The 21,153-nt window shown below is 39.1% G+C and overlaps 1 protein-coding gene across 1 annotated transcript in view; it reads left to right on the plus strand.

Annotated features, from left to right (window-relative positions):
- The window catches only part of CATSPERB (cation channel sperm associated auxiliary subunit beta), a 153,847-nt gene that overhangs the window by 64,938 nt on the left and 67,756 nt on the right, over window positions 1–21,153 (plus strand). Inside the window, exons 13-14 of the mRNA XM_030803388.1 lie at window positions 1,543–1,701; window positions 11,318–11,462. Coding sequence (XP_030659248.1) covers window positions 1,543–1,701; window positions 11,318–11,462 — 304 coding nt within the window. The remainder of the gene's footprint in view (window positions 1–1,542; window positions 1,702–11,317; window positions 11,463–21,153) is intronic.

Consider the following 21,153-nt stretch of genomic DNA (forward strand, 5'->3'; position numbering starts at 1 on the left):
CTCCCAGGCTCAAGCGATTCTCCTGCCATAGCCTCCCAAGTAGCTGGGATTATAGGTGCCTGCCACCACACCTGGCCAATTTTTGTACTTTTTAGTAGAGATGGGGTTTTGTCATATTGGCCAGGCTGGTCTTGAACTCCTGACCTCAAGTGATCCACCCACATTGGCTTCTGAAAGTGCTGGAATTGCAGGCATGAGCCACAGCGCCTGGCCAGCAGATATGAATGTTTTTGATAATGTTTGTAAATCCAGGTATGAGTGGTCTTTCCTTCTCATTCAGGGCTATGAAACTCCTCTGGAGAAGGGATTTGGTACAGGTTTTATTTACATTCTTCCTTCTAGGAGTAGATCTGCCCCAAAGAGGAATTTCTGTCGGCCTCATTTCCCAGCAGTTCCTGCTTTTAGTCAGACACAAAAGGCTCCAAAGTTTTTTCTCTGCATCTGTTGAATCTCAACAGTCTTCAGCTTAAAATTATCTTTATATAAAAGTGGCATTTTTCTGTTTTGAGACAGGGTCCCTGTCACCCAGGCTGGAGTGCAGTGGAGCGATCTTGGCTCACTGCAACCTCTGCCTCCTGGGTTCAAGAGATTCTCCCACCTCAGCCTCCCAAATTACAGGTGTGTGCCACAATGCCGGCTAATTTTTGTATTTTTAGTAGAGACAGGGTTTTGCCATGTTGTCTGTCCAGGCTAGGCTCGAACTCCTGGCCTCAACTGATCCACCCAGTTCGGCCTCCCAAAGTGCTGGGATTACAGGCATAAGCCACTGTGCCTGGCCAAAAGTGGCATATTTTGTGGTTTCATATCTCTTTTTTTTTTCTTTTGAGACGGTCTCACTCTGTCACTCAGGCTGGAGGGCAGTGGTGTGATTATAGCTCACCACAGACTCTAACTCCTGGCTCAAGCCATCCTCTGCCTCGGCCTGATTAGTAGCTGGGACTACAGGTGCATGCCACCATGCCTGGCTAATTTTTAATTTTTTTTTAGTGCAGTTGGGTCTCACTTTGTTGACCAGGCTGTTCTCAAATGCCTAGGCTCAAGCAGTCCTCTCACATAGGCCTCCCAAAGTGCTGAGATTACAAACCACTTTTATATAAAGATAATTTTAAGCTGAAGACTGCGCCCAGCTTGAGGTGTCATCTTCTGATCCCCTTTAAAATAACGGTTGAATAGAACTGGGGTGTGGCTTAGGCATCCACACTTTTGGCATGATAGTCATAAGCATGGGCTTTGGAGTCTGTCTGACAAGTTCAGCAGTGATTCTATAATAAACCTCTCTTTGCTGTTAATTATAGAACTTTCAACAAATTATTTAATCTCCTAAACTTCATTTTCAACAACTATAAGATGGGAGTGTAGCAGGGGCCAGACTGGTGAAGTAAAGAGATAACAATTACTGCTAATCCTTCTAGTTCTATGTTGTGTTAGTGAGTGTATCTCTCTCTTAATCAAAATACAAGTAACAGGAAATTCTAAAAATTGTAACACAGACTAATAATAATGGCAACATTCTTATGACTTGCTCATTCTTTGTTTACCTAGGTCAGGAAAACTGCCATTGCCTCTGTGAGCACCCTGAGAAATAATGAACCAAATCCACAATCAAAATTTCCAATTTTTCAGTTTCCTTCATCGTTCTCTTCTCCCGTTGGAATGGTATTTCATCCCCGAAGCCACTTTTTGTATGCTTATGGCAATCAGGTGCGTACACATGGAACTTCGGTCTGTGTTAGAGTTAAATCATCCACCTACTGTATGCTACATGGCTGTACATTAAGAACAGAGCTTCTCTGATGACCTAGAGATGGCAGTGGGAGGGAAGACAATATTTATTGACTATTTATTATATACTAAGCTTGGTGTCTATTATCAGTTTTTACCTTTTAGGTAGTTCATTGGCTGATGAAAATGAGCCAAGGGTACATCAGAGTTATCTTGAATCTTGCCAATTACTATACATGTCTTTCCAGCTCTGAATTACTTAGATTTTGCCACTAACCCCATCAAAAGTGTATTTCTAACTGGTGTTTCCAGCATTTAATGTTGCCTTTTTCTGTTTGACTTTGTCTGAGCTTGACTTTCTGGCTCTGTTGTTCTTTTAAGTTCCTCCTGGTAGCATTTTCCACCCTCTGGCTGCTCCTTCAGTCATTTCTGTATCAGTACCCTGAAAGCTTGGTAAAGGAGTAGTTATACCATCCATGGAGCATCTGACAGTTTAAAAAAGTAAGGGCCACAGATTATGAAACATTAAGCAAACTTTGGAACTAAGAAAGTACTGCAATGACTTCCAAAGAAGGAACTAATTCAGTTTCTCAAATATCTATATTATGTGCAAAATTTAGAGATTTTAAAGATGATACCCTGTTTCTAGGTCTTCTTAAAACTCTCTTCCATATTTTAGTTTTTCACACTAAATGTTTATGTATTAGTCCATTCTCACACTGCTATAAAGAACTGTCCGAGACTGGGTAATTTATAAAGAAAAGAGGTTTAATTGACTCACAGTTCTGCATGGCTGGGAAGGCCTCGGAAAACTTACAATCATTGTGTCTGGAGTTGGTTCCTTCCGGTGGGTTCTTGGTCTCGCTGACTTCAAGAATGAAGCTGTGGACCCTCGTGGTGAGTGTTACAGCTCTTAAAGATGGTGTGTCCAGAGTTTGTCCCTTTAGATGTTCAGATGTGTCCAGAGTTTCTTCCTTCTGGTGGGTGCGTGGTCTCGCTGACTTCAGGAGTGAAGCCGCAGACCTTTGCAGTGAGTGTTACAGCTCTTAAAGGTGGCACGTCCAGAGTTGTTTGTTCCTCCCGGTGGGTTCGCGGTCTTGCTGATTTCAGGAATGAAGCCGCAGACCCTCACAGTGAGTGTTACAGCTCATAAAGATAGTGTGGACCACGAGTGAACAGCAGCAAGATTTGTCGTGAAGAGCGAAACAACAAAGCTTCCACAGCATGGAAGGGGACCCAAGTGGGTTGCCGCTGCTGGCTCAGGTGGCCAGCTTTTATTCCCTTATTTGGCCCCACCCACATCCTGCTGATTGGTCCATTTTACAGAGCACTGATTGGTCCATTTTACAGAGTGCTGATTGGTCCATTTTACAGAATGCTGATTGGTGCATTTACAATCTTTAGCTAGACACAGAGTGCTGATTGGTGCGTTTACAAACCTTTAGCTAGACACAGAGTGCTGATTGGTGTGTTTACAATCCTCTAGCTAGACAGAAAAGTTCTCCAAGTCCCCATTCGACCCAGGAAGTCCAGCTGGCTTCACTTCTCAATCTCCCCTCTAAACAGGACACCCCAACTGCTGTTGGGAATTGGCCGATGACAGCTCTAGCTACTTTCTGCTGGATAGGGGTGAAGAAGGGGCCCTGCAGTTGTAGTGTCCTCCAGAGGGGAACTCTTTAGGCCAGTGAAAGGGCCAGTGGGTCGGTCCGGGTGTCCTCGGTAGAAGTTGTTAGTTGAGCTCATTTGGGGTTCCATTTGTAAGACCATCTATAGCTTGATGGCCTTGATTCTAGAGGAAACAAATTTGAGAAGGAGGTTAAAAATACAGGGCCCGAAGGCGAGTAATAGCAAGATGGCTGTCACAGGACCTAGAAAGGGGAGAAGTCATGTTGCCCAACTCCAGAAGTTGGTATAAGAGTTTGAAAGGTGTTGTCTGGTTTCAGAAGCCTTTTCCTGTAAACGCCGGGCAGCATCTCTTACTATCCCTGACTGGTTAGTGTAAAAACAACACTCTTTCCCTGAGAAGGTGCAGAGTCCTCCTTTCTCAGCAGTGAGGAGGTCTAGGCCTTGGCGGTTTTGGAGAGTCACTGCTGCCAAAGAGTCTATTTGGGATTGTAGAGTAAAGATAGATTTGATTATTTCTTGCAGACTGTCTGAGAGGCAGATATAGGTTGAAGTTCCACATAAGAAGAATATGCCTTGGCTGGGTAAACAGAAATTTACCCTGGCTTTTAAAGGAATAGGATATGCTGTTTTTTCTTGATTACTTCTATATCTCTCTTTCCTTCTGTCTTTGACTTCGTCTCTCTCTTTCTCTTTCTTTCTCTTTGACTTTCTGTCGCTTTATCTCTTTCCTTTCTGCTGGTATTTCCCTGCCTCTGCCAGACACTTATGCTGCTGTTCTCCCCTCTCCTTCCCCTTTTTGATGGCTTTGGCAGTGTAAGACTGCCACCTCCTTGGGTTTTTGCACTGCGTGCAATAACTCCATAATGTCCTTGTGGTATTTAATGGGGGTTCCCCCAGAGGTTAGGAACTCCCTTTCTTTCCATATTGTAGCATGGGCATGTAGGATTAGATAAGCATACTTGCTATCTGTATATACATTTATACTTTTTCCCTTTCCCAATTCTAAGGCTCAGGTAAGTGCCACTAGTTCTGCTAACTGGGCACTGGCCCCTGGGGGAAGAGACTTACTTTCAAGTATGGTTACATCACTAACTATGGCATAACCTGCCCTTCGTATCCCATTCTCCACAAATGAACTTCCATCGGTATATAGGTTAAGGTCAGGATTAGCTAAGGGTACTTCTAAGAGATCATCTCGGTGGCATAAGTCTGGACTATAATTTGTTGGCAGTCATGCGCGATTGGTTCCCCACCCTCTGGGAGAAAAGTGGCAGGGTTGAGGGCCACACACATACGTATTTGAAGCACCAGTCCCTCAAGGAGTAGCGCCTGGTATCTAAGTAGGCGGTTGTCTGATAGCCATAAACTTCCTTTGGCACCCAGTATGTCATTTACATCATGAGTAGTCCAGACAGTAAGATCCTTTCCTTGTATTATTTTGATAGCCTCTGACACTAAGATGGCCACCGCCACAACTACCCTTATACAGTGAAGCCAGCCTTTTGCTACTACATCAGTTTCCTTACTTAGGTATGCCACTGGTTGTGGGGTTGTCCCACGAGTCTGAGTAAAGACTCCAAGAGCTATCCCAGCTCTCTCTGTGATGTATAAAGAGAAGTTTTGTCCTGTGGGAAGGCTTAAAGCTGGAACTTGTACTAGGGCCTGCTTTAAGGTTTTGAAGGCTGTTTCTGCCTCTGGTTCCCATTCTACTAGATGAGTATTTGCCCTCTGGGTCTCCTTGATTAGAGTATAGAGGGGCCTGGCTATCTCACTGTATCCAGGGATCCATAGTTGGCAAAAGCCGGTGATTCCAAGGAACCCCCGCAGCTGTTTTAATGTCTTAGGGCAAGGATAAGCCAGTATAGGCTGTATTCTTTCCTTGCTGAGGGCCCTGGTTCCTCTGGCTAAGATTAGGCCTAGATATTTGACCTGCTGTAGGCAAAGCTGGGCCTTTGACCTAGATGCCTTGTACCCTTGATTAGCTAGAAAGTTCAAGAGATCTAGAGTAGCCTGCTGAGAGAAGAGTGGCAGAGTGAAGAGGCAACAGCCTCTTATAAAACCATTAGATCTCGTGAGAACTGTCATGAGAACAGCATGGGGAAACTGCCCCCATGATCCAATCACCTTCACCTGGTTCCTTCCTCAACACCTGGGGATTAATTCAAGGTGAGATTTGGGTAGGGACACAAAGCCTAACCATATCCGTTTTGGGGTTTTTTGGGGGATTTTTGTTAGTTTTTGAGATGGAGTCTTGTTCTGTTGCCCAGGCTGGAGTGCAGTGGCACCATTTCGGCTCACTGCAACCACCACCTCCCAGGTTCAAGTGATTCTTCTTCCTCAGCCTCCCAAGTAGCTGGGATTACAGGCACCTGCCACCACACGCAGCTAATTTTTGTATTTTTAGTAAAGAGGGGGTTTCACCATGTTAGCCAGGCTGGTCTCGATCTCCTGACCTCACGTGATCTGGCTGCTTTGGCCTCCCAAAGTGTTGGGATTACAGGCATGAGCCACCACACCCAGCCAATATCAGTTTAAAACCTCTAATTTCTTCTTTGACCCATGAATGTTTGTTCCCCTTATAAGAGCAACACAATTTGCATTTGGTGGTGTGCAGGTTTCTCCACATATATAACAGGCGATCATCTAAATAGAGTTCTTGGGCATGCATTTCCCCCAGTTTCCATCTTGCGTTTTTTTCTCTGTATTTCTCCAACTGTGTAGAATCCTATGACTTTATTTACTCATTTTCTGTCATTTTTTGAAAAAGTGGTTGCTTCATTGTCTTTTGTTCTAGAATTCCTAGGCCCCATGGATTGGAAACTAACAGTGATGTAAGGAGTTATTATACTTGAACTTAATGGTTTAAAAGTGTGTAGATCAAAAATTTTGCCAGTATTTTATACATCTCAAAAATTCAGGCTGGGTGCAGTGGCTCACACCTGTAATCCCAGCACTTTGGGATGCCGAGGTGGGTGGATCACCTGGGCTCAGGAGTTCGAGACCAGCCTGGGCAACAGGGCAAAACCCTGTCTCCACCAAAAAATACAAAAATATTATCCAAGTGTGGTGGCACGTGCCTGTGGTCCCAGCTACTCAGGAGGCTGAGGTGGGAGGATTCCTTGAGCCTGGGAGGTAGAGGTTGCAGTTAGCCAAGATTGTGCCATTGCACTCCAACCTGGGTGACAGAGTGAGACCTGATCTCACACACACACAAAAAATCCATTTATGTGTGTTTTGATCGTGGGCAATAAATAGTCAGAATTAAAGATAAAGGGTTTATACAGTGTCCTCTGAAATGAAGCTAAGAAACAGAACTAACAGTTGAACAAAAATTTAGAAAGGCCAAGGAATTGTAACAACTTTTGTGGAAACAGATGAACAATAGCTAAAACTGATGTAAATTTAATAGAGCTTACAAAATGGTCCAGTTGGATGTGAGGGTTGTACAGCAACCAAGATGTCCTTCACTAGGAAAATGGACAAATAAACTTGGTATATCCAGATGATGGATTATTATTCAGTGCTAAGCAGAAATGAGTTATCAAGCCATGTAAAAGACATGGAAGACTGTAATCCCAGCACTTTGGGAGGCCGAGATGCGTGGATCACCTGAGGTCAGGAGTTTGAGACCAGCCTGGCTAACATGGTGAAACCCTGTCTCTACTAAACATACAAAAATTAGCTGAGTGTGGTGGCAGGAGCCTGTAATCCCAGCTACTCAGGAGGCTGAGACAGGAGAATCACTTGAACTGGGGAGGCAGAGGTTGCAGTGAGCCGAGATTGCACCACTGCACTCCAGCCTGGGTAATAGAGTGAGACTCTGTCTCAAAAAAAAAAAAAAAAAAAAGACATGGAAGAAGCTTAAATGCATATTACTAAGGGAAAGAAACTAATCTGAAAAGGCTACAAACTTTATGATTCCAATATATGACATTCTAGAAAAGGCAAAACTATGGAGACAGCAAGAAGATCTGTGGTTGCCAGGGATTAGAGGGCAGAGAGGTTGAAAAGGCCGAGAACAGAGGACTTTTAGGGCAGTGAAACTCTTCTGTCTGATACCATAATGGTGGATACATGCCATTATACATTTGTCTAAGTCCATAGGAGGTACAAGACTAAGAATGGTCCCTAATATAAACTATGGACTCTGAGTGATAATGATGTATCAGTGTAGGTTCATCAGTTATTGGGAAGTGCTAGTAATGGGCGAGACTATGCATGTGCGGGGGAACTCTTTCACTACAATGTAAATATACGTAACACTACTGAACTGTATGCTTAATAATGGATAGCATGATAAAGTTTATGATATGTGTTTTTTACCTCAATAAAAAAGAAAAAGTTGTAAGATAACCAATAGTTAGATCACAAATCACTTTTGTATTATGACCTAGGAAATATCCACCATCTCTTCACAAAATTGAAAACATCTGAATTAATTTTTAATAATCTTGAGCACCATCCATATGCAATAACACAATCAAGACAAAGGATATTTCCAAAGTAATTTGGCAATGACTTATAATTTGGGTCAAGTTAAACATTCAAAATGAAAAATAATAAAGGAAATAAAGACTGATCCTAAGTTACACTGGTGATACGGGCCAAAAGCTCACTTGTAAGTCAGCCATTTAGCTGTCAGTTTTCTTATTTGGTTAGGTCCCCGAATCAGATCACAGAGTCTCTTAATTTCACTTTTTACCCAAAGAAAGTTATTTGCATGCTCTTTTTAAAAAAAAGGAGGAGGGGGAAGCAGAAGAGGAGAAGGAGGTGGAGGAGGGAGGAGGAAGGAGAAAGGAAGGAGAGAAAGAGGAAGAGACTTTTTCATGAAGGATATCCTAAGAAGTGAAAAACAACAACAATCTGCAAACTGGGAGATGATATTTGCAACACATTTAACTAAGAAAGAATTATAGAAGTGAGAATATATAAAGAATTTCTGCAAAGCAATATGAAAAAGACAACCTAATAGCAAAAAGGAGAAAACACACAAATAAGCATATCACAGAAAAGAAAACAAGTGGAATGAATATGTGAAGAGATGATGGAGTTCACAAGCAATCAGGGAAATACAAATCAGGAACGAACGATGATACCATTTTCAGCTACTTAATTGGCAAAATAAATTCTGACGATACAAAATGTTGAATTATATTTAATATTATAATTATATTATTAAATTATATTTAATAATATAATTCGACATTTAGAAATTGTAGAACATTTAGAAAGTGTAGGTCAACAAGATTTCTTATATATTGCTGCTGGGAGAGTAAATTATTACAACTATTCTGGAAAGCAATTTGCCATTGTTATTATTATCTTGTAAATGTGAATATTTGCATATCCTATGTCCCACCAATTTCACTTTTCAGCAAGGGAAACACATATATCCGGAGACATTTTAAAATGTTCGTCATGGGTACTGCTAGTAATAACATCAAATTACTAAAAGTAATCCAGATGTCTATGAATGGGAAAATGAATAAGTAAATTACATCTTATTCACCTAATGAACTATTATATGGAAATGAAAAAGCAAGTGAACTGGGCTGTATGCAACATGTATGAATTTAAGTAAATAATGTTGAGGGAAAGTAAGTTATAGAAGACAATATATGGTATGGATAGCCCTTTTTACAAGGAGCAAAAATAAGTAAAATTATGCCATATGTTATTTAAACATATGTGCTTAAATTATTTTAAATACCAAGGGAATGAAAAAACATAAAATTCAGGATATTGGATATGTAACAGGAAAGGTAGAGGGATAGGAATGGGGAGAAACAGGAAGATGTAAATTACTAGCAATATGCTGATTCATAGGTTTTCAGTTCACATAGTTCATTATATTATTACATAATATAAGGAAAAATACAAATGAGCCATGTATAGATAAATAATTTAAAATATCTAGGGAGAAATGCAATGAGATGTCATTTTTCATTCTGATCATAAGTAAAAATTAAAAATAAATTTTTGGTCATATCAAGTATTGGTGAGGTTTGGGGAAACAGATACTCTCATACACTACTGGTGGGACTATAATCTGGTTCAGCAAAACTGAAGAGCACTTGGGTAGTCTCTATTAAAATTGTAGAAATGTGGCTAGATGCAGTGGCTCATGCCTGTGATACCAGCACTTAGGGAGGCCAAGGCAGGAGGATCGCTTGAGCCCGGGAGTTTGAGACCAGCCTGGGCAACATGGCAAAAACCCATCTCTACAAAAATTAGCTGGCCACGGTGGCATATGCCTGTAGTCCCAGCTACTTGGGAGGCTGAGGTGAAAAGATCGCTTGAGCTGAGAAGGCAGAGGTGGCAGTGAGCCAAGATCGTGCCACTGCACTGCAGCCTGGGTGACAGAGTGAGACCCTGTCTTAAATATATATATATATATATATTTGTCTCATAGCATCTGAGTCAGCAACTCAATTTTTCAGTATTTTCTTTAAAGATAACACTGTAACATTAGTACAAACAGGCAGATAAATGAATGTTCACTGCAGTATTATTCACAACAGTGAAAATTTGGGTACAACTTTTAAATGTTCATTAGTATAGTAGAAAAATAGACTATCTCAAGTATGGTATATCCATAAGTTGGAGATTATAGGACAGTGTAGAAGAATGTGCTGATCCACGTGAGCTAACATAAAATGATCTGAGATATATTGTTGCGTGACAAATGTAACTTATAGAACAACAGGTACAGTATGATACAAGTTCAAACCTATTGTTCAAAATGCCCTTTCTTAGACACCCTAACTACCTCCCTGCTCACCAGTAATGTTTGCAGGGCCCAAAGCACGAGTGAAAATTGAGGTCCACATACCATATGCTTCAGATCATGGATTGTGTTATGCCAGCAATGAGTGCTGCATCCTGAGTAACAGAAGCACCTATGTGTATTCAGTACATTTCCTATGTGTGTTTGTAATATTCAGACCCAGTAAGCAAGCAGTCCAGGGCAAAGTTACTTCCTGTCCAAGTCTAAAAGCCTTTATCTCCTCCCTAACATAAAAATGAAATCAGCACTGTACATATTCTATTGGCATCTGCATACATATGAATGTAAATGCTTAGAATTTTCTTTTTTTTTTTAATGCTTAGAATTTTCAAACTGATCAACGGGTTACCTCTGGGAAGGGATAGAGGAGACTAGGATTGATTATATTAGATGAGGCATAAAAGGAGAATTATTTGTATGGTGGTCTCAGACTCTTCAGCCATATTTATAAAGTTGGAAATGTAAGAAAAGCCTATTTTCTTGTATAACTTGTTATTAAAATTAATTTTTTAAAAATCCAAACAACAGAAATCTTCATGTGAATGAGTCTTAGGCTATTAAAAGAGGTAGCAATTGGGAATCATAATACATAATCGATTTGTTTTATCCTCAAACAACTCTTATCTAAAGATGAGGAAACAAAGAAACTAAGATGCTATAGTAATAAACTAATACAACTGTACAGTGAGATAAGTGATTTGAGGATCTACGAAGGTCCCAGGACACATCCCTTGCAAATGACAAGGGGCTCTTCCATGCAAAATATGTCTGCATATATATTTGCCAGACATCTAGAACATGGAGTATTATGTCAATATGGGGTAAACCCCTCCCCCGGATCCAAATGCACCCAGCACTCCATTCTTTTATGAACACGGAATTTTTGGGAGATCATAGGAATAACTTTGTTATTTTATACAATCACTATGCATATTGTGTAGACCTGGTACTCTGCCACAGACACTTTCATACACACTCTAGGATGGAAATAAAAGGTAGACAAAGTAGATAAGTCTATATATGAGTGTGTGTGTGTGTGTGTGTGTGTGTGTGTGTGTGTGTGATGAATGTAGGCATATGGAAAAGATCATGCCACATGGCTATTCTCATGTAGGCTGATAGGTAATTGCCAACTGTTGCATGGCAGCCCTTTAGTAAGGTATTATCTCTTTATTCCTTTAGATATGGCTTTCAGTTGATGGCGGCAACACCTTTCAATTAATAGCTAACTTTCATGATGATATCATAAAGAAGACTTTTCATAGTTTTTATACATCAGCTATTACTTTTGTTTCTCAACGTGGAAAGGTTTACTCAACAAAGGCAGGTAAGAAATTTGCTTTCACTGGTGTAAGCATTACATGTGGCCCAGGATTAGAAGATATATGAAAAACCTGCCATATTAATTAATCCTAAGACCTCAAATTATTAGGGGTGATGGATTTGTAGGATCTATAGAAGTAGGATCCTATGGATAGTCCTAAAGAAAGGCAACACTAGGTCACCATGCTATGTTCTCATTTACCATTTCAGAGACATTTTACTGTCTCAAAAGCCAAATAATAACAGCTGCCACTTGTCAAGCTACAACTGTGCTCAGCATGTTACAAATATCGTCTCATCCACTATTCACAACAACCTTGCTAAAGTAGGTAATGTTAGCTTACTTTTGCTGATTACACTGATACAACTGACACACAACCAGTAATGGTGGAGTTGTGTGAATGATACACTGCTCTCATCTCTTTCATTTGGTAATCTTGTGCTTTCATTGATCAAGTCTATATAGCTCCTATCAGTGTTTGCATAGCAAAAGAAGTAGTTAATTTTTAAGTATAATTTTATTTCTTAACTAACAAATATTGATTTTACATATTCATGGGGTACAAAGTACTATTTTGATACATAACATAGAGTGATCAGATCAGGGTAATTAGCATATCTGTCATCTCAAACATTTATCATTTCTTTATATTGGGAATGTTCAATATCCTCTTCCTAGCTATTTTAAACTATATAACATTAGTGTTAACTATGCCATCCTCCAGTGGTATAGAACACTAAAATTTATTCTTCCTATCTGGCTGTAATTTTGAACCCTTTAGCAAATCTCAAAACAGTTAATATTGATTGACCTTAATGACAGTCGCCCACTCCTTTCCAACTCAGTTGAATTTTGCTAACCAGCCTAGGACCCTACAGTGATAAAGGGACATGATTCTCAATTTATTTCTATATGTTTGTGACCTGCACTTTCATTTTATTTTGTCATTCTATTATTGAGTCTTTGAGATCTTGTTTTGTTGAATTTAATTTATTAAGATTTTTTGAGGCAGAATATGGAAGTAAATTTACCTCCTATCTTGGGATGTGCTTTGTCTCAACTTGATTCTTTTTATCTTTTACAAGCTGTTAGTTTCTTCCTTCTCTTCCCTTCCTTTTTTAAAAAATATTTTAGTCTTAATTTTTGTGGGTACATAGTAGGTGTATAAATTTATGGGATACATGAGATATTTTGATACAGGCATACACTGTATAATAATCATATCGGGGTAAATGGGGTATCCGTCACATCAAGAATTTATCCTTTATGTTACAAACATTCGAATTATATTCTTCCAGTTATTTTTAAATGTATAATAAATTATTATTGACTGTAGTCACTCTGTTGTTCTGTCAAATACTAGATCTTATTCATTCTGTGTAATGATATTTTTGTACCCATTAACCATCGCCATTTTCCCCCTACATAATGCCCCACTACCCTTCCCAGCCTCTGGTAACCACTATTCTACTCTCTATGTCTGTGAATTCAATTTTTAAAATATTTAGTTCCCTCAGATAAGTGAGAATATGCAAACTCTGTCTTTCTGTCCCTGGCATATTTCACTTAACATAATGTCCTCCAGTTCCAATCGTTGTTGCAAATGACAGGATCTCATTCTTTTTTATGGCTGAATAGTACTCCATTGTGTACATGTACCATATTTTCTTTATTCATTCATCTGTTGATGGACACTTGGGCTGCTTCCAAAGCTTCACTGTTGTGAATAGTACTACAATAAACATGGGAGTGTAGATATCTCTTCAATATACTGATCTCTTTTTTGGGGGGTATATCCTAGCAGTGGGATTGCTGGATCATATGGTAGCTCTATTGTTAGTTTTCTGAGGAACCTCCAAACTATTCTTCATAGTACTAATGTACTCTCCATTGTACTAATTTATATTCCCACCAACAGTGTACAAGGGTTCCCTTTTCTCCACATCCTCACCAGCATTCATTATTGCCTGTCTTTTCGATAAAAGCTATTTTAACTGGGATGAGATGATAATCTCATTGTAGTTTTGATTTGTATTTCTCTGATGGTCATTGAGCACCTTTTCATATGCCTGTTTGCCATTTGTATGTCATCTTTTGAGAAATGTCTATTCAGATTTTTGCACGTTTTAAAATCAGATTGTTAGTTTTTTCCTATTGAGTTGAGCTTTTTATATATTCTAGTTATTAATTCCTTGTCAGATGGGTAGTTTGCAAATATTTTCTCCTGTTCTGTGGATTGTCTCTTCACTTTGTTGATTGTTTCCTTTGCTGTGCAGAAGCTCTTTAACTTGATGTGATTCCATTTTTCCATTTTTGCTTTGGTTGCCTGTGTTTGTGGGATATTACTTAAGAAATTTTTGCCTAGATTAATATCCAGGAGAGTTTCCTCAAAGTTTTCTTTTAGTCGTTTTATAGTTTTTTTAATAGTTTTTAGATTTAAGTCTTTAATCCATTTTGATTTGATTTTTGTGTGTGGAGAAAGAGGTCTAGTTTCATTCTTCTGCACATGGATATCTTCTGCAGAAGATATGGATGGCTTAACATATGTTCTATTTATTTCAGAATGATCTATGTGCTGAGGAGAAGAGTGTACATTCTGTAGCCATTGGTTGAAATTGAATTCTGTAAATATCTATTAGGTCCATTTGGTCTACAGTGCAGATTAAGTCCAATGTTTCTTTTTTGATTTTCTGTCTGGATGACCTGTCCAGACAGAAAATCATGTCCAAAAGTGAACATGGGTTGTTGAAATCTCCAACAGTTATTGTATTGGGATCTATCTCTCTCCTTAGCTCTAATAATATTTGCTTTCTGTATCTTAGTGCTCCAGCATTGGGTGTATATATATTTATAATTTTTATATCCTCTTGCTGAATTGACCCGTTTATCATTATATAATGACCCTCTTTGTCTCTTTCTATAGTTTTTGTCTTGAAATCTATTTTGTCTGATATAAGTATAGTGACTTCTGCTATTTTTTGGCTTCCACTTGCCTGGAATATATTTTTCCATCTCTTTATTTTCAGTCTATGTGTGTCTTTATAGGTGAAGTGTGTTTCTTGTAGGCAACAGATCACTGGGACCTTTTTTTAAAAAATCCATTCAGGCACTCTATGTCTTTTGATTGGAGAGTTTAGTCCATTTACATTAAATATTGTTATTGATAAGTCAGAACTTACTCCTGACATTTAATTTTTTTCTGGTTGTTTTGTGGTCTTCCCTTCCTTCTCTTTTTCCTTCCTATCTCCCTTTTAGTGAAGGCAATTTTCTCTGGTAGCATGTTTTAATTTCTGTCTTCAAGCTCACTGATTCTTTATTCTGCTTGATCAATTCTTCTATTAATTTCTTGCTTTTATTTTTTGTATATCTGTTGTATGTTTTTAAATTCTAGGTTACCATAGTATCTTATAACCCATTATTTTAAACTGACATGTCTTGAAAAGTTGTTGTAGTTATTATATTTGATCAGTTTGTCTTTTAGTTTTTCTACTCAACATGTGATTAGTTTACACACCATAATTGACATGTTATAATATTCTGTGTGTTTCTGTGTACTTACTATGACCAGTGAGTTTTGTACCTTCAGATGATTTCTTATTGCTCATTAATATCTTTTTATTTATGCTTGAAGTATTCCCTTTAGCATTTCTTATATGGCAGGTCTGGTGTTGATGAAATCCCTCAAGTTTCTTTTTTTTTATCTCAGGAAATATTTTTTTCATGTTTGAAGGATATTTTTGCCAGATATACCATTCTGGGATAAAAGTTTTAACAAATATATGTCATGCCACTCTCTCCTGGCCTGTAAGGTTTCCACTGAAAAGTCTGTGCCAGATATATTGGGGCTCCTTTGTATGTTATTGTTTCTTTTCTCTTGCTGCTTTTAGGATCCTTTCTTTATCCTCAACCTTTGGGAGTTTCATTATTAAATGCCTTGAGGTCATCTTCTTTGGCTGAAATCTGTTTGGTGTTCTGTTACCTTCTTGTATGTGAATATTGATATCTTTCTCTAAGTTTGGGAAGTTCTCTGTTATTACTCCTTTGAATAAATGTTCAATCCCTATCTCTTTCTCTACCTCCTCTTTGAGGCCAGTAACTCTTAGATTTGCCCTTTTGAGGCTATTTTCTAGATTTTACAAGCATGCTTCATTCCTTTTTATTCTTTTTTCTTTCATCTACTCTAATTGTGTATTTTTAAGTGGTTTGTCTTCAAGCTCACTAATTCTTTATTCTGCTTTATCAATTCTGCTATTAAGAGACTCTGATAATTCTTCAGTATGTCAATTGCATTTTTCAGCTCCAGAATTCTGCTTGATTCTTTTTAATTGTTTCAATCTCTTTGTTAAATTTATCTGACAGGATTCTGGATTCCTTCTCTGTATTATCTTGAATTTCCTTGAGTTTTCTCACAACAGCTCTTTTGAATTCTCTGTCTGAAAGGTCACATATCTCTGTCTCTCCAAGATCGGTGCCTTATTTTTTTCCTTTGGTGAGGTCATGTTCTCCTGGATGGTCTTGATGCTTCTGGACATTGGTTGGTGTCTGGGGATTAAAGAGTTTGGTATTTATTGTAGTCTTCACAGTCTGGGCTTGTTCGTACCTGTCCTTCTTGGGAAAGCTTTCCAAGTATTCAAAGGGACTTGAATGTTGTGATCTAAGTCTTTGCTCACTGCAGCTGAATCTGCATTAGGAGGTACCTCAAGCCCAGTAATGCTTTGGCTATTGCCAACTTGTAGAAGTACTGCCTTGGTGGTCTTGTGTAAGATTCAGGAGAACTCCCTGTATTACCAGGAAGAGACTTTTGTTCTCTTACCGCACTTCCCACCAAACAAATAGTGTCTCTTTCTCTGTGCTAAGCTGCCTGGAGCTAGGGAAGGGGTGATGCAAGCACCCCTGTAGCCACCACCACTAGGGCTGCACTGGGTCAAACCCAGAGCCAGCACAGCACTGGGTCTTGCCCAAGGCCCACAGTTTCCACTGCCTGGCTACTACCTATGTTTGCTCTAGGCCCAAGAGCTCTATAGTCAGCAGGTGATGAGTCCAGCCAGGGTTATGATCTTCTCTTCAGGGCAGTGAGTTGCCCCCAGCCCCAGCTAGGTCCAGAGATGCCATCTGGAAGCCAAGGAAGTTGAGACCCTTAGAGTCTATGTGGTATTCTATTCTACTGTGGCTAAGCTGGCACCCAAGCTGCAAGACAGTCTTTCCTACTCTTCCTTCCTTTATCCTGAAGCAGAGCAGTCTCTCTCCATGGCCACCACCACCCCAAGCCCATGGCAATTACCCCCTGGCTACCGCCACTATTCACTCAAGGTCCAAGGGCTCTTCAGTCAGCTTCTGGCAAATGCTGCCAGTCCTGGGTTTCTCCTTTCAGGGCAGTGGCCCCACTCTGGCCCAGGGCAGGTTTAGAAATGCCACACAAGAGCCAAGTCCTGGAATCAGAGACCCCAGGAGCCCACTTCGTGCATTGTCCACTGTGGCCAAGCTGGTAACCAAGCTGATTTCTGGTTCTTATAAAGGTGCTTTCTTGTGTGGATCGTTGTTCAATTTGATGTTCCTACAGGAGTGGATAATCACTGGAGGCTTTATTCAGCCATCTTGCTCTGCCTCTTCTCTATAATCCCTCCTTTTCTAATCTTCCTGACTCCCCTCCTCTACTCACCCACCTCCTTCTTTATCCCTTTTCCTTCCTTCTTCTTCTGTTCTTCCCACTCTTCCTATTTCCATCAAGTTCATCATTAAAGGTGCAGCACTGGTCAGATCTATTTGCTCTAACATAGTGTAGGTGAATTATTCTTGAGACCCATCTGCTTCACCTCATTTAGATAGGACTTGGACCCATTTTCTCAACTCAGTAAAGTGGCTTGGAAAGTGGTAAACCCAGCTTCACTCATGAGGGCTTGATTTTTCCCTTTACTTTTCCTTTTGATATCTTCTCATCCACTGTCACCTTCTTATATGGTTTGGCTGTGTCCCAACCCAAATCTCGACTTGAATTGTATCTCCCAGAATTCCCGCATGTTGTGGGAGGGACCCAAGGGGAGGTAATCAAATCATGGGGGCTGGTTTTTCCAGTGCTATTCTCATGATAGTGAATAAGTCTCACAAGATCTTACGGGTTTATAAGGGGTTTCCCCTTTTGCTTCCTCCTCATTTCTCTCTTGCTGCAACCATGTAAGAAGTGCCTTTCACCCTCTGCCATGATTGTGAGATCTTCCCCAGCCATGTAGAACTGTAAGTCTAATTAAATGTCTTTCTTTTGTAAATTGCCCAGTCTCAGGCATGTCTTGATCAGCAGCATGAAAAGGGACCAATACACCTTCTTACTTGTTAGAAGGGTATAACTGAGAGCCTTCAGGATTTTGTTGATTTACCTTCCTTCTCTCAATATTGCCTCAACAATGAACTGTTATAGATTATTGGGTAAGTTTTGAGATTGAGGTAGACTTGGAGATATCTTATTAGGTCTAACAGAAATAGAAAAACAGTGTCACCAAGACAAGACAGAGGCTGTGTTTTTTTGTTTGTTGTTTTTAACACACAGCATTTTTTATTGTATAGTTTAAAATTTCTTCTGATCTCCAGTTTCTTCTGATCTTCAGTCTCTGATATGATTTTAAATGACAAAGTTTCTGAAGGTTTCTGATATAACTTCAAAAAGCATGGTTTTGTAGGCCTCAATATTTTGTCCTTGATGTTCACCAGCAAAAGCAGTTTTACAGTTATGCAATCTCCTCTATTGGTCCTTCCTTGTTTGAGGATAAGGACAGACCACAGAATCCTGATTCTATTTCTCCAGATCTTCACCACTCAGTTTATTTATTCTCTATTCTGTCAATAAAGCTTTTGTTTAACTTATGTCAGTATCAAGATTAATCTTTGTGGTTTGTATGTCTGAATCATGTGTTGAGACAGCAGCTGTGTCAACCTAAGATTCTGGTGATCAGGCATCATATGATTGTGAAATAAATGAAAGTAATTGTGAATATCGTTAGGAGCACAGTGTTGAACATTTCTGGTATTCCAGAAAGCTCCCTCTTGCCTCTTGCTGCATTTCTTTTTTTTTTTTTTTTTGAGATAGAGTCTTGCTCTGTTGCCCAGACTGGGGTGCAGTGGCATGACCTCTGCTCACTGCAACCTCCGCCTCCCAGGTTCAAGCAATTCTCCTGCCTCAGCCTCCCAAGTAGCTGGGATTACAGGTACCCGCCACCATGCCCAGCTAATTTTTTTTTTTTTGTATTGTCAGTAGAGACAGGGTTTCACCATGTTGGCCAGGCTGGTCTCAAACTCCTGACCTCAAATGATCTGCCCATGTAGGCCTCCCAAAATGTTGGGATTACAGGCATGAGCCACTGCACCCAGCCTAATGGTATTTCACTGAAGATTTAGTTTGCATGAGTAATAATGTTAAGTATATTTTCATGTGTTCATTTTTATATCCTTTTTTGCAAATTCTTTTCAAGTCTTTTTTGAATGAAGTTTTGATTTGAGTTACTTTTCTTACTGATTTCTATGAGATTTTAATGTATTATGGATATGATTTTTTGTTAGAAATATGACTTGGAAATATCTTCTTGTAATTAGTGGCTTGTCTTATTTACCTTCTTCATGGTATCTTTTGAAAAAAATTATTAATTTTTGAAAGCTCAATTGATCAATCTTTCCTTTTATGGTTAGCACTTTTTACTTCTTGTATTCTATTTAAGAATTCTTTGCCTATCCCAAAGCTATGAAGATATTCTCCTGTTTTCATCTGGAAATTGATTGTTTTAGATTTCATATACAGACCAAAGTAAAATCTCTAATTTTGTATATGTCATGAAGTGAGGTTCATTTTTTTCCCTGTATGACTATCAGAGCCTCTACTCTGGCCTTGAATTGAATATTCATCCTAAGCTTTTCTTTTTGCTTTTGTAAGCTCTCCAATATATCCATAGAAGTCATGCCACCACACAATCTTTGTAAAAACCATGGTTGTCATTGTAATCAACTGCAGCTACTCCACTGGACCACCTCAAGTCTTGCCCTCCACAAACACTGCATCCCACACTCGCCACAGAGATAATCTGAGTAATTGTGAAGCCCTTGCTTGCTATGGTTTGCCAGGCATAAGGGGTCATCTGTTCGCTCATTAAGTACGTAAGCAACTCAGTCCCAGAATCCCACCACTATATTCTATGCCCTAGGGACACTGTAGGTAAAAACACTATATCAGTATTGGACCATGCAGGAAACATAATTCCTCTCAGGTGTTTTACCTGAAGAAGCTTTATAGGGGGACTATTTGCAGAGGGCGGACATGGTTAAAGGGAGCAACAGTGATAGTAAAATATCCAGAGACTAGCAATGGAAGAAAGATGTTACAGTCTCTTTGCGTAGAGGGATAAGATAGATAGATGGCATTACTAAAGCCCAGTCAAAGCTGGAATGGAGTAGGGACCACCCTTTAAGAGGTGTAATCTAGGAAGCTCACAGCCACCACAGAACCACACCACCAAAGCAAGAAGAAAGAGCGTGAAAACTACCTTAACTTCTGTCTCCTTCTCCTTTCTTAACTCCTGCTGCTACATTTCATTTGCCAAGCCCAATCAGGAGTTAACTGGAAATAGCATAAAGATTGCAATTCATAGAAATCAGTCTTCCATTGCACCAAACAGGAAGGAGAAACTCTGAGAGTGGATCTGGAGGAATGGCCAAATAGAGAATAAACAGCACATATTGTGAAATAAAAACCAAAATAGACCTAGCAAGATAATGTTGGAAACAGTAAACATAACACCTAAGAAAACTAAATTGTCAATAAAAATTATAGAATATTTAAAATTATAAATTAAACCATAGAAACATACCCAGATGTAAAATGAACAAATAAGTGGAGAAAATCTAAAATAATAAATATAGATGCTAAAGATTCAGAAACTGCAAAATTGTAGGAATTTCTAGTGATGAACAAAAATTGTGGCTGTATGTTTCTCTCTTTTGTCTACAGTTTATGGCATAGTATTAGCCCTCTGATAGAAATGGGTGGGTGGATGGATGGATGGATGGATAAATACAAAAAAATAGAACAAAGGAAACCAAAATCAATAATGACATTAATTTTTTGAACTAAAAGCAAAACAAACCAATACTAAAAGCAGAAACACTCTTCTGAATTATTTGAAATGGAAAATGTAAATCAATTTTAAAGAAACAAAAATCAAGCCAGCCTTGGATTCTTCTGCTGCAACAATGCCTGTTGCATATTCTAATGTAGAACCTCCAAAAAAATTAGTTTCACCTAAGAATTTGGAACCAACTCAACTCATTATTCATATTCATATTCATTTTCTAAAAGAAAAACATAGAATTCTTCTACAACAAATTATGGTGATTCCTTCCATGACACTGGTTTTACTGATAAACATATGTCCTATTGTTTTATTTTCTTCTCTGCACACACAATAACTTTGAAAGCATTTTAAGCAGCAATAAAACTCAACATGCATTGCACCAATGATCTAGGAAGCTCAATTAAAGTGATGACACTTTATAAAAGTTATAAATAACTGATTTATAAATATTTATAAAGTTATAAATAACTGACACAAAGTACATGCATGGGTAGGCAATTAACCACTATGGTTTGAGTGCCCTCTGGCTGACAATGATTGTAAGACACATCAATTATAAGACGTGTCTCAATTCCCAAGCTGTT

The sequence above is a fragment of the Nomascus leucogenys genome, chromosome 22a, assembly GCF_006542625.1.
Source record: "Nomascus leucogenys isolate Asia chromosome 22a, Asia_NLE_v1, whole genome shotgun sequence".
NCBI classification, from domain to species: Eukaryota; Metazoa; Chordata; class Mammalia; order Primates; family Hylobatidae; genus Nomascus; species Nomascus leucogenys.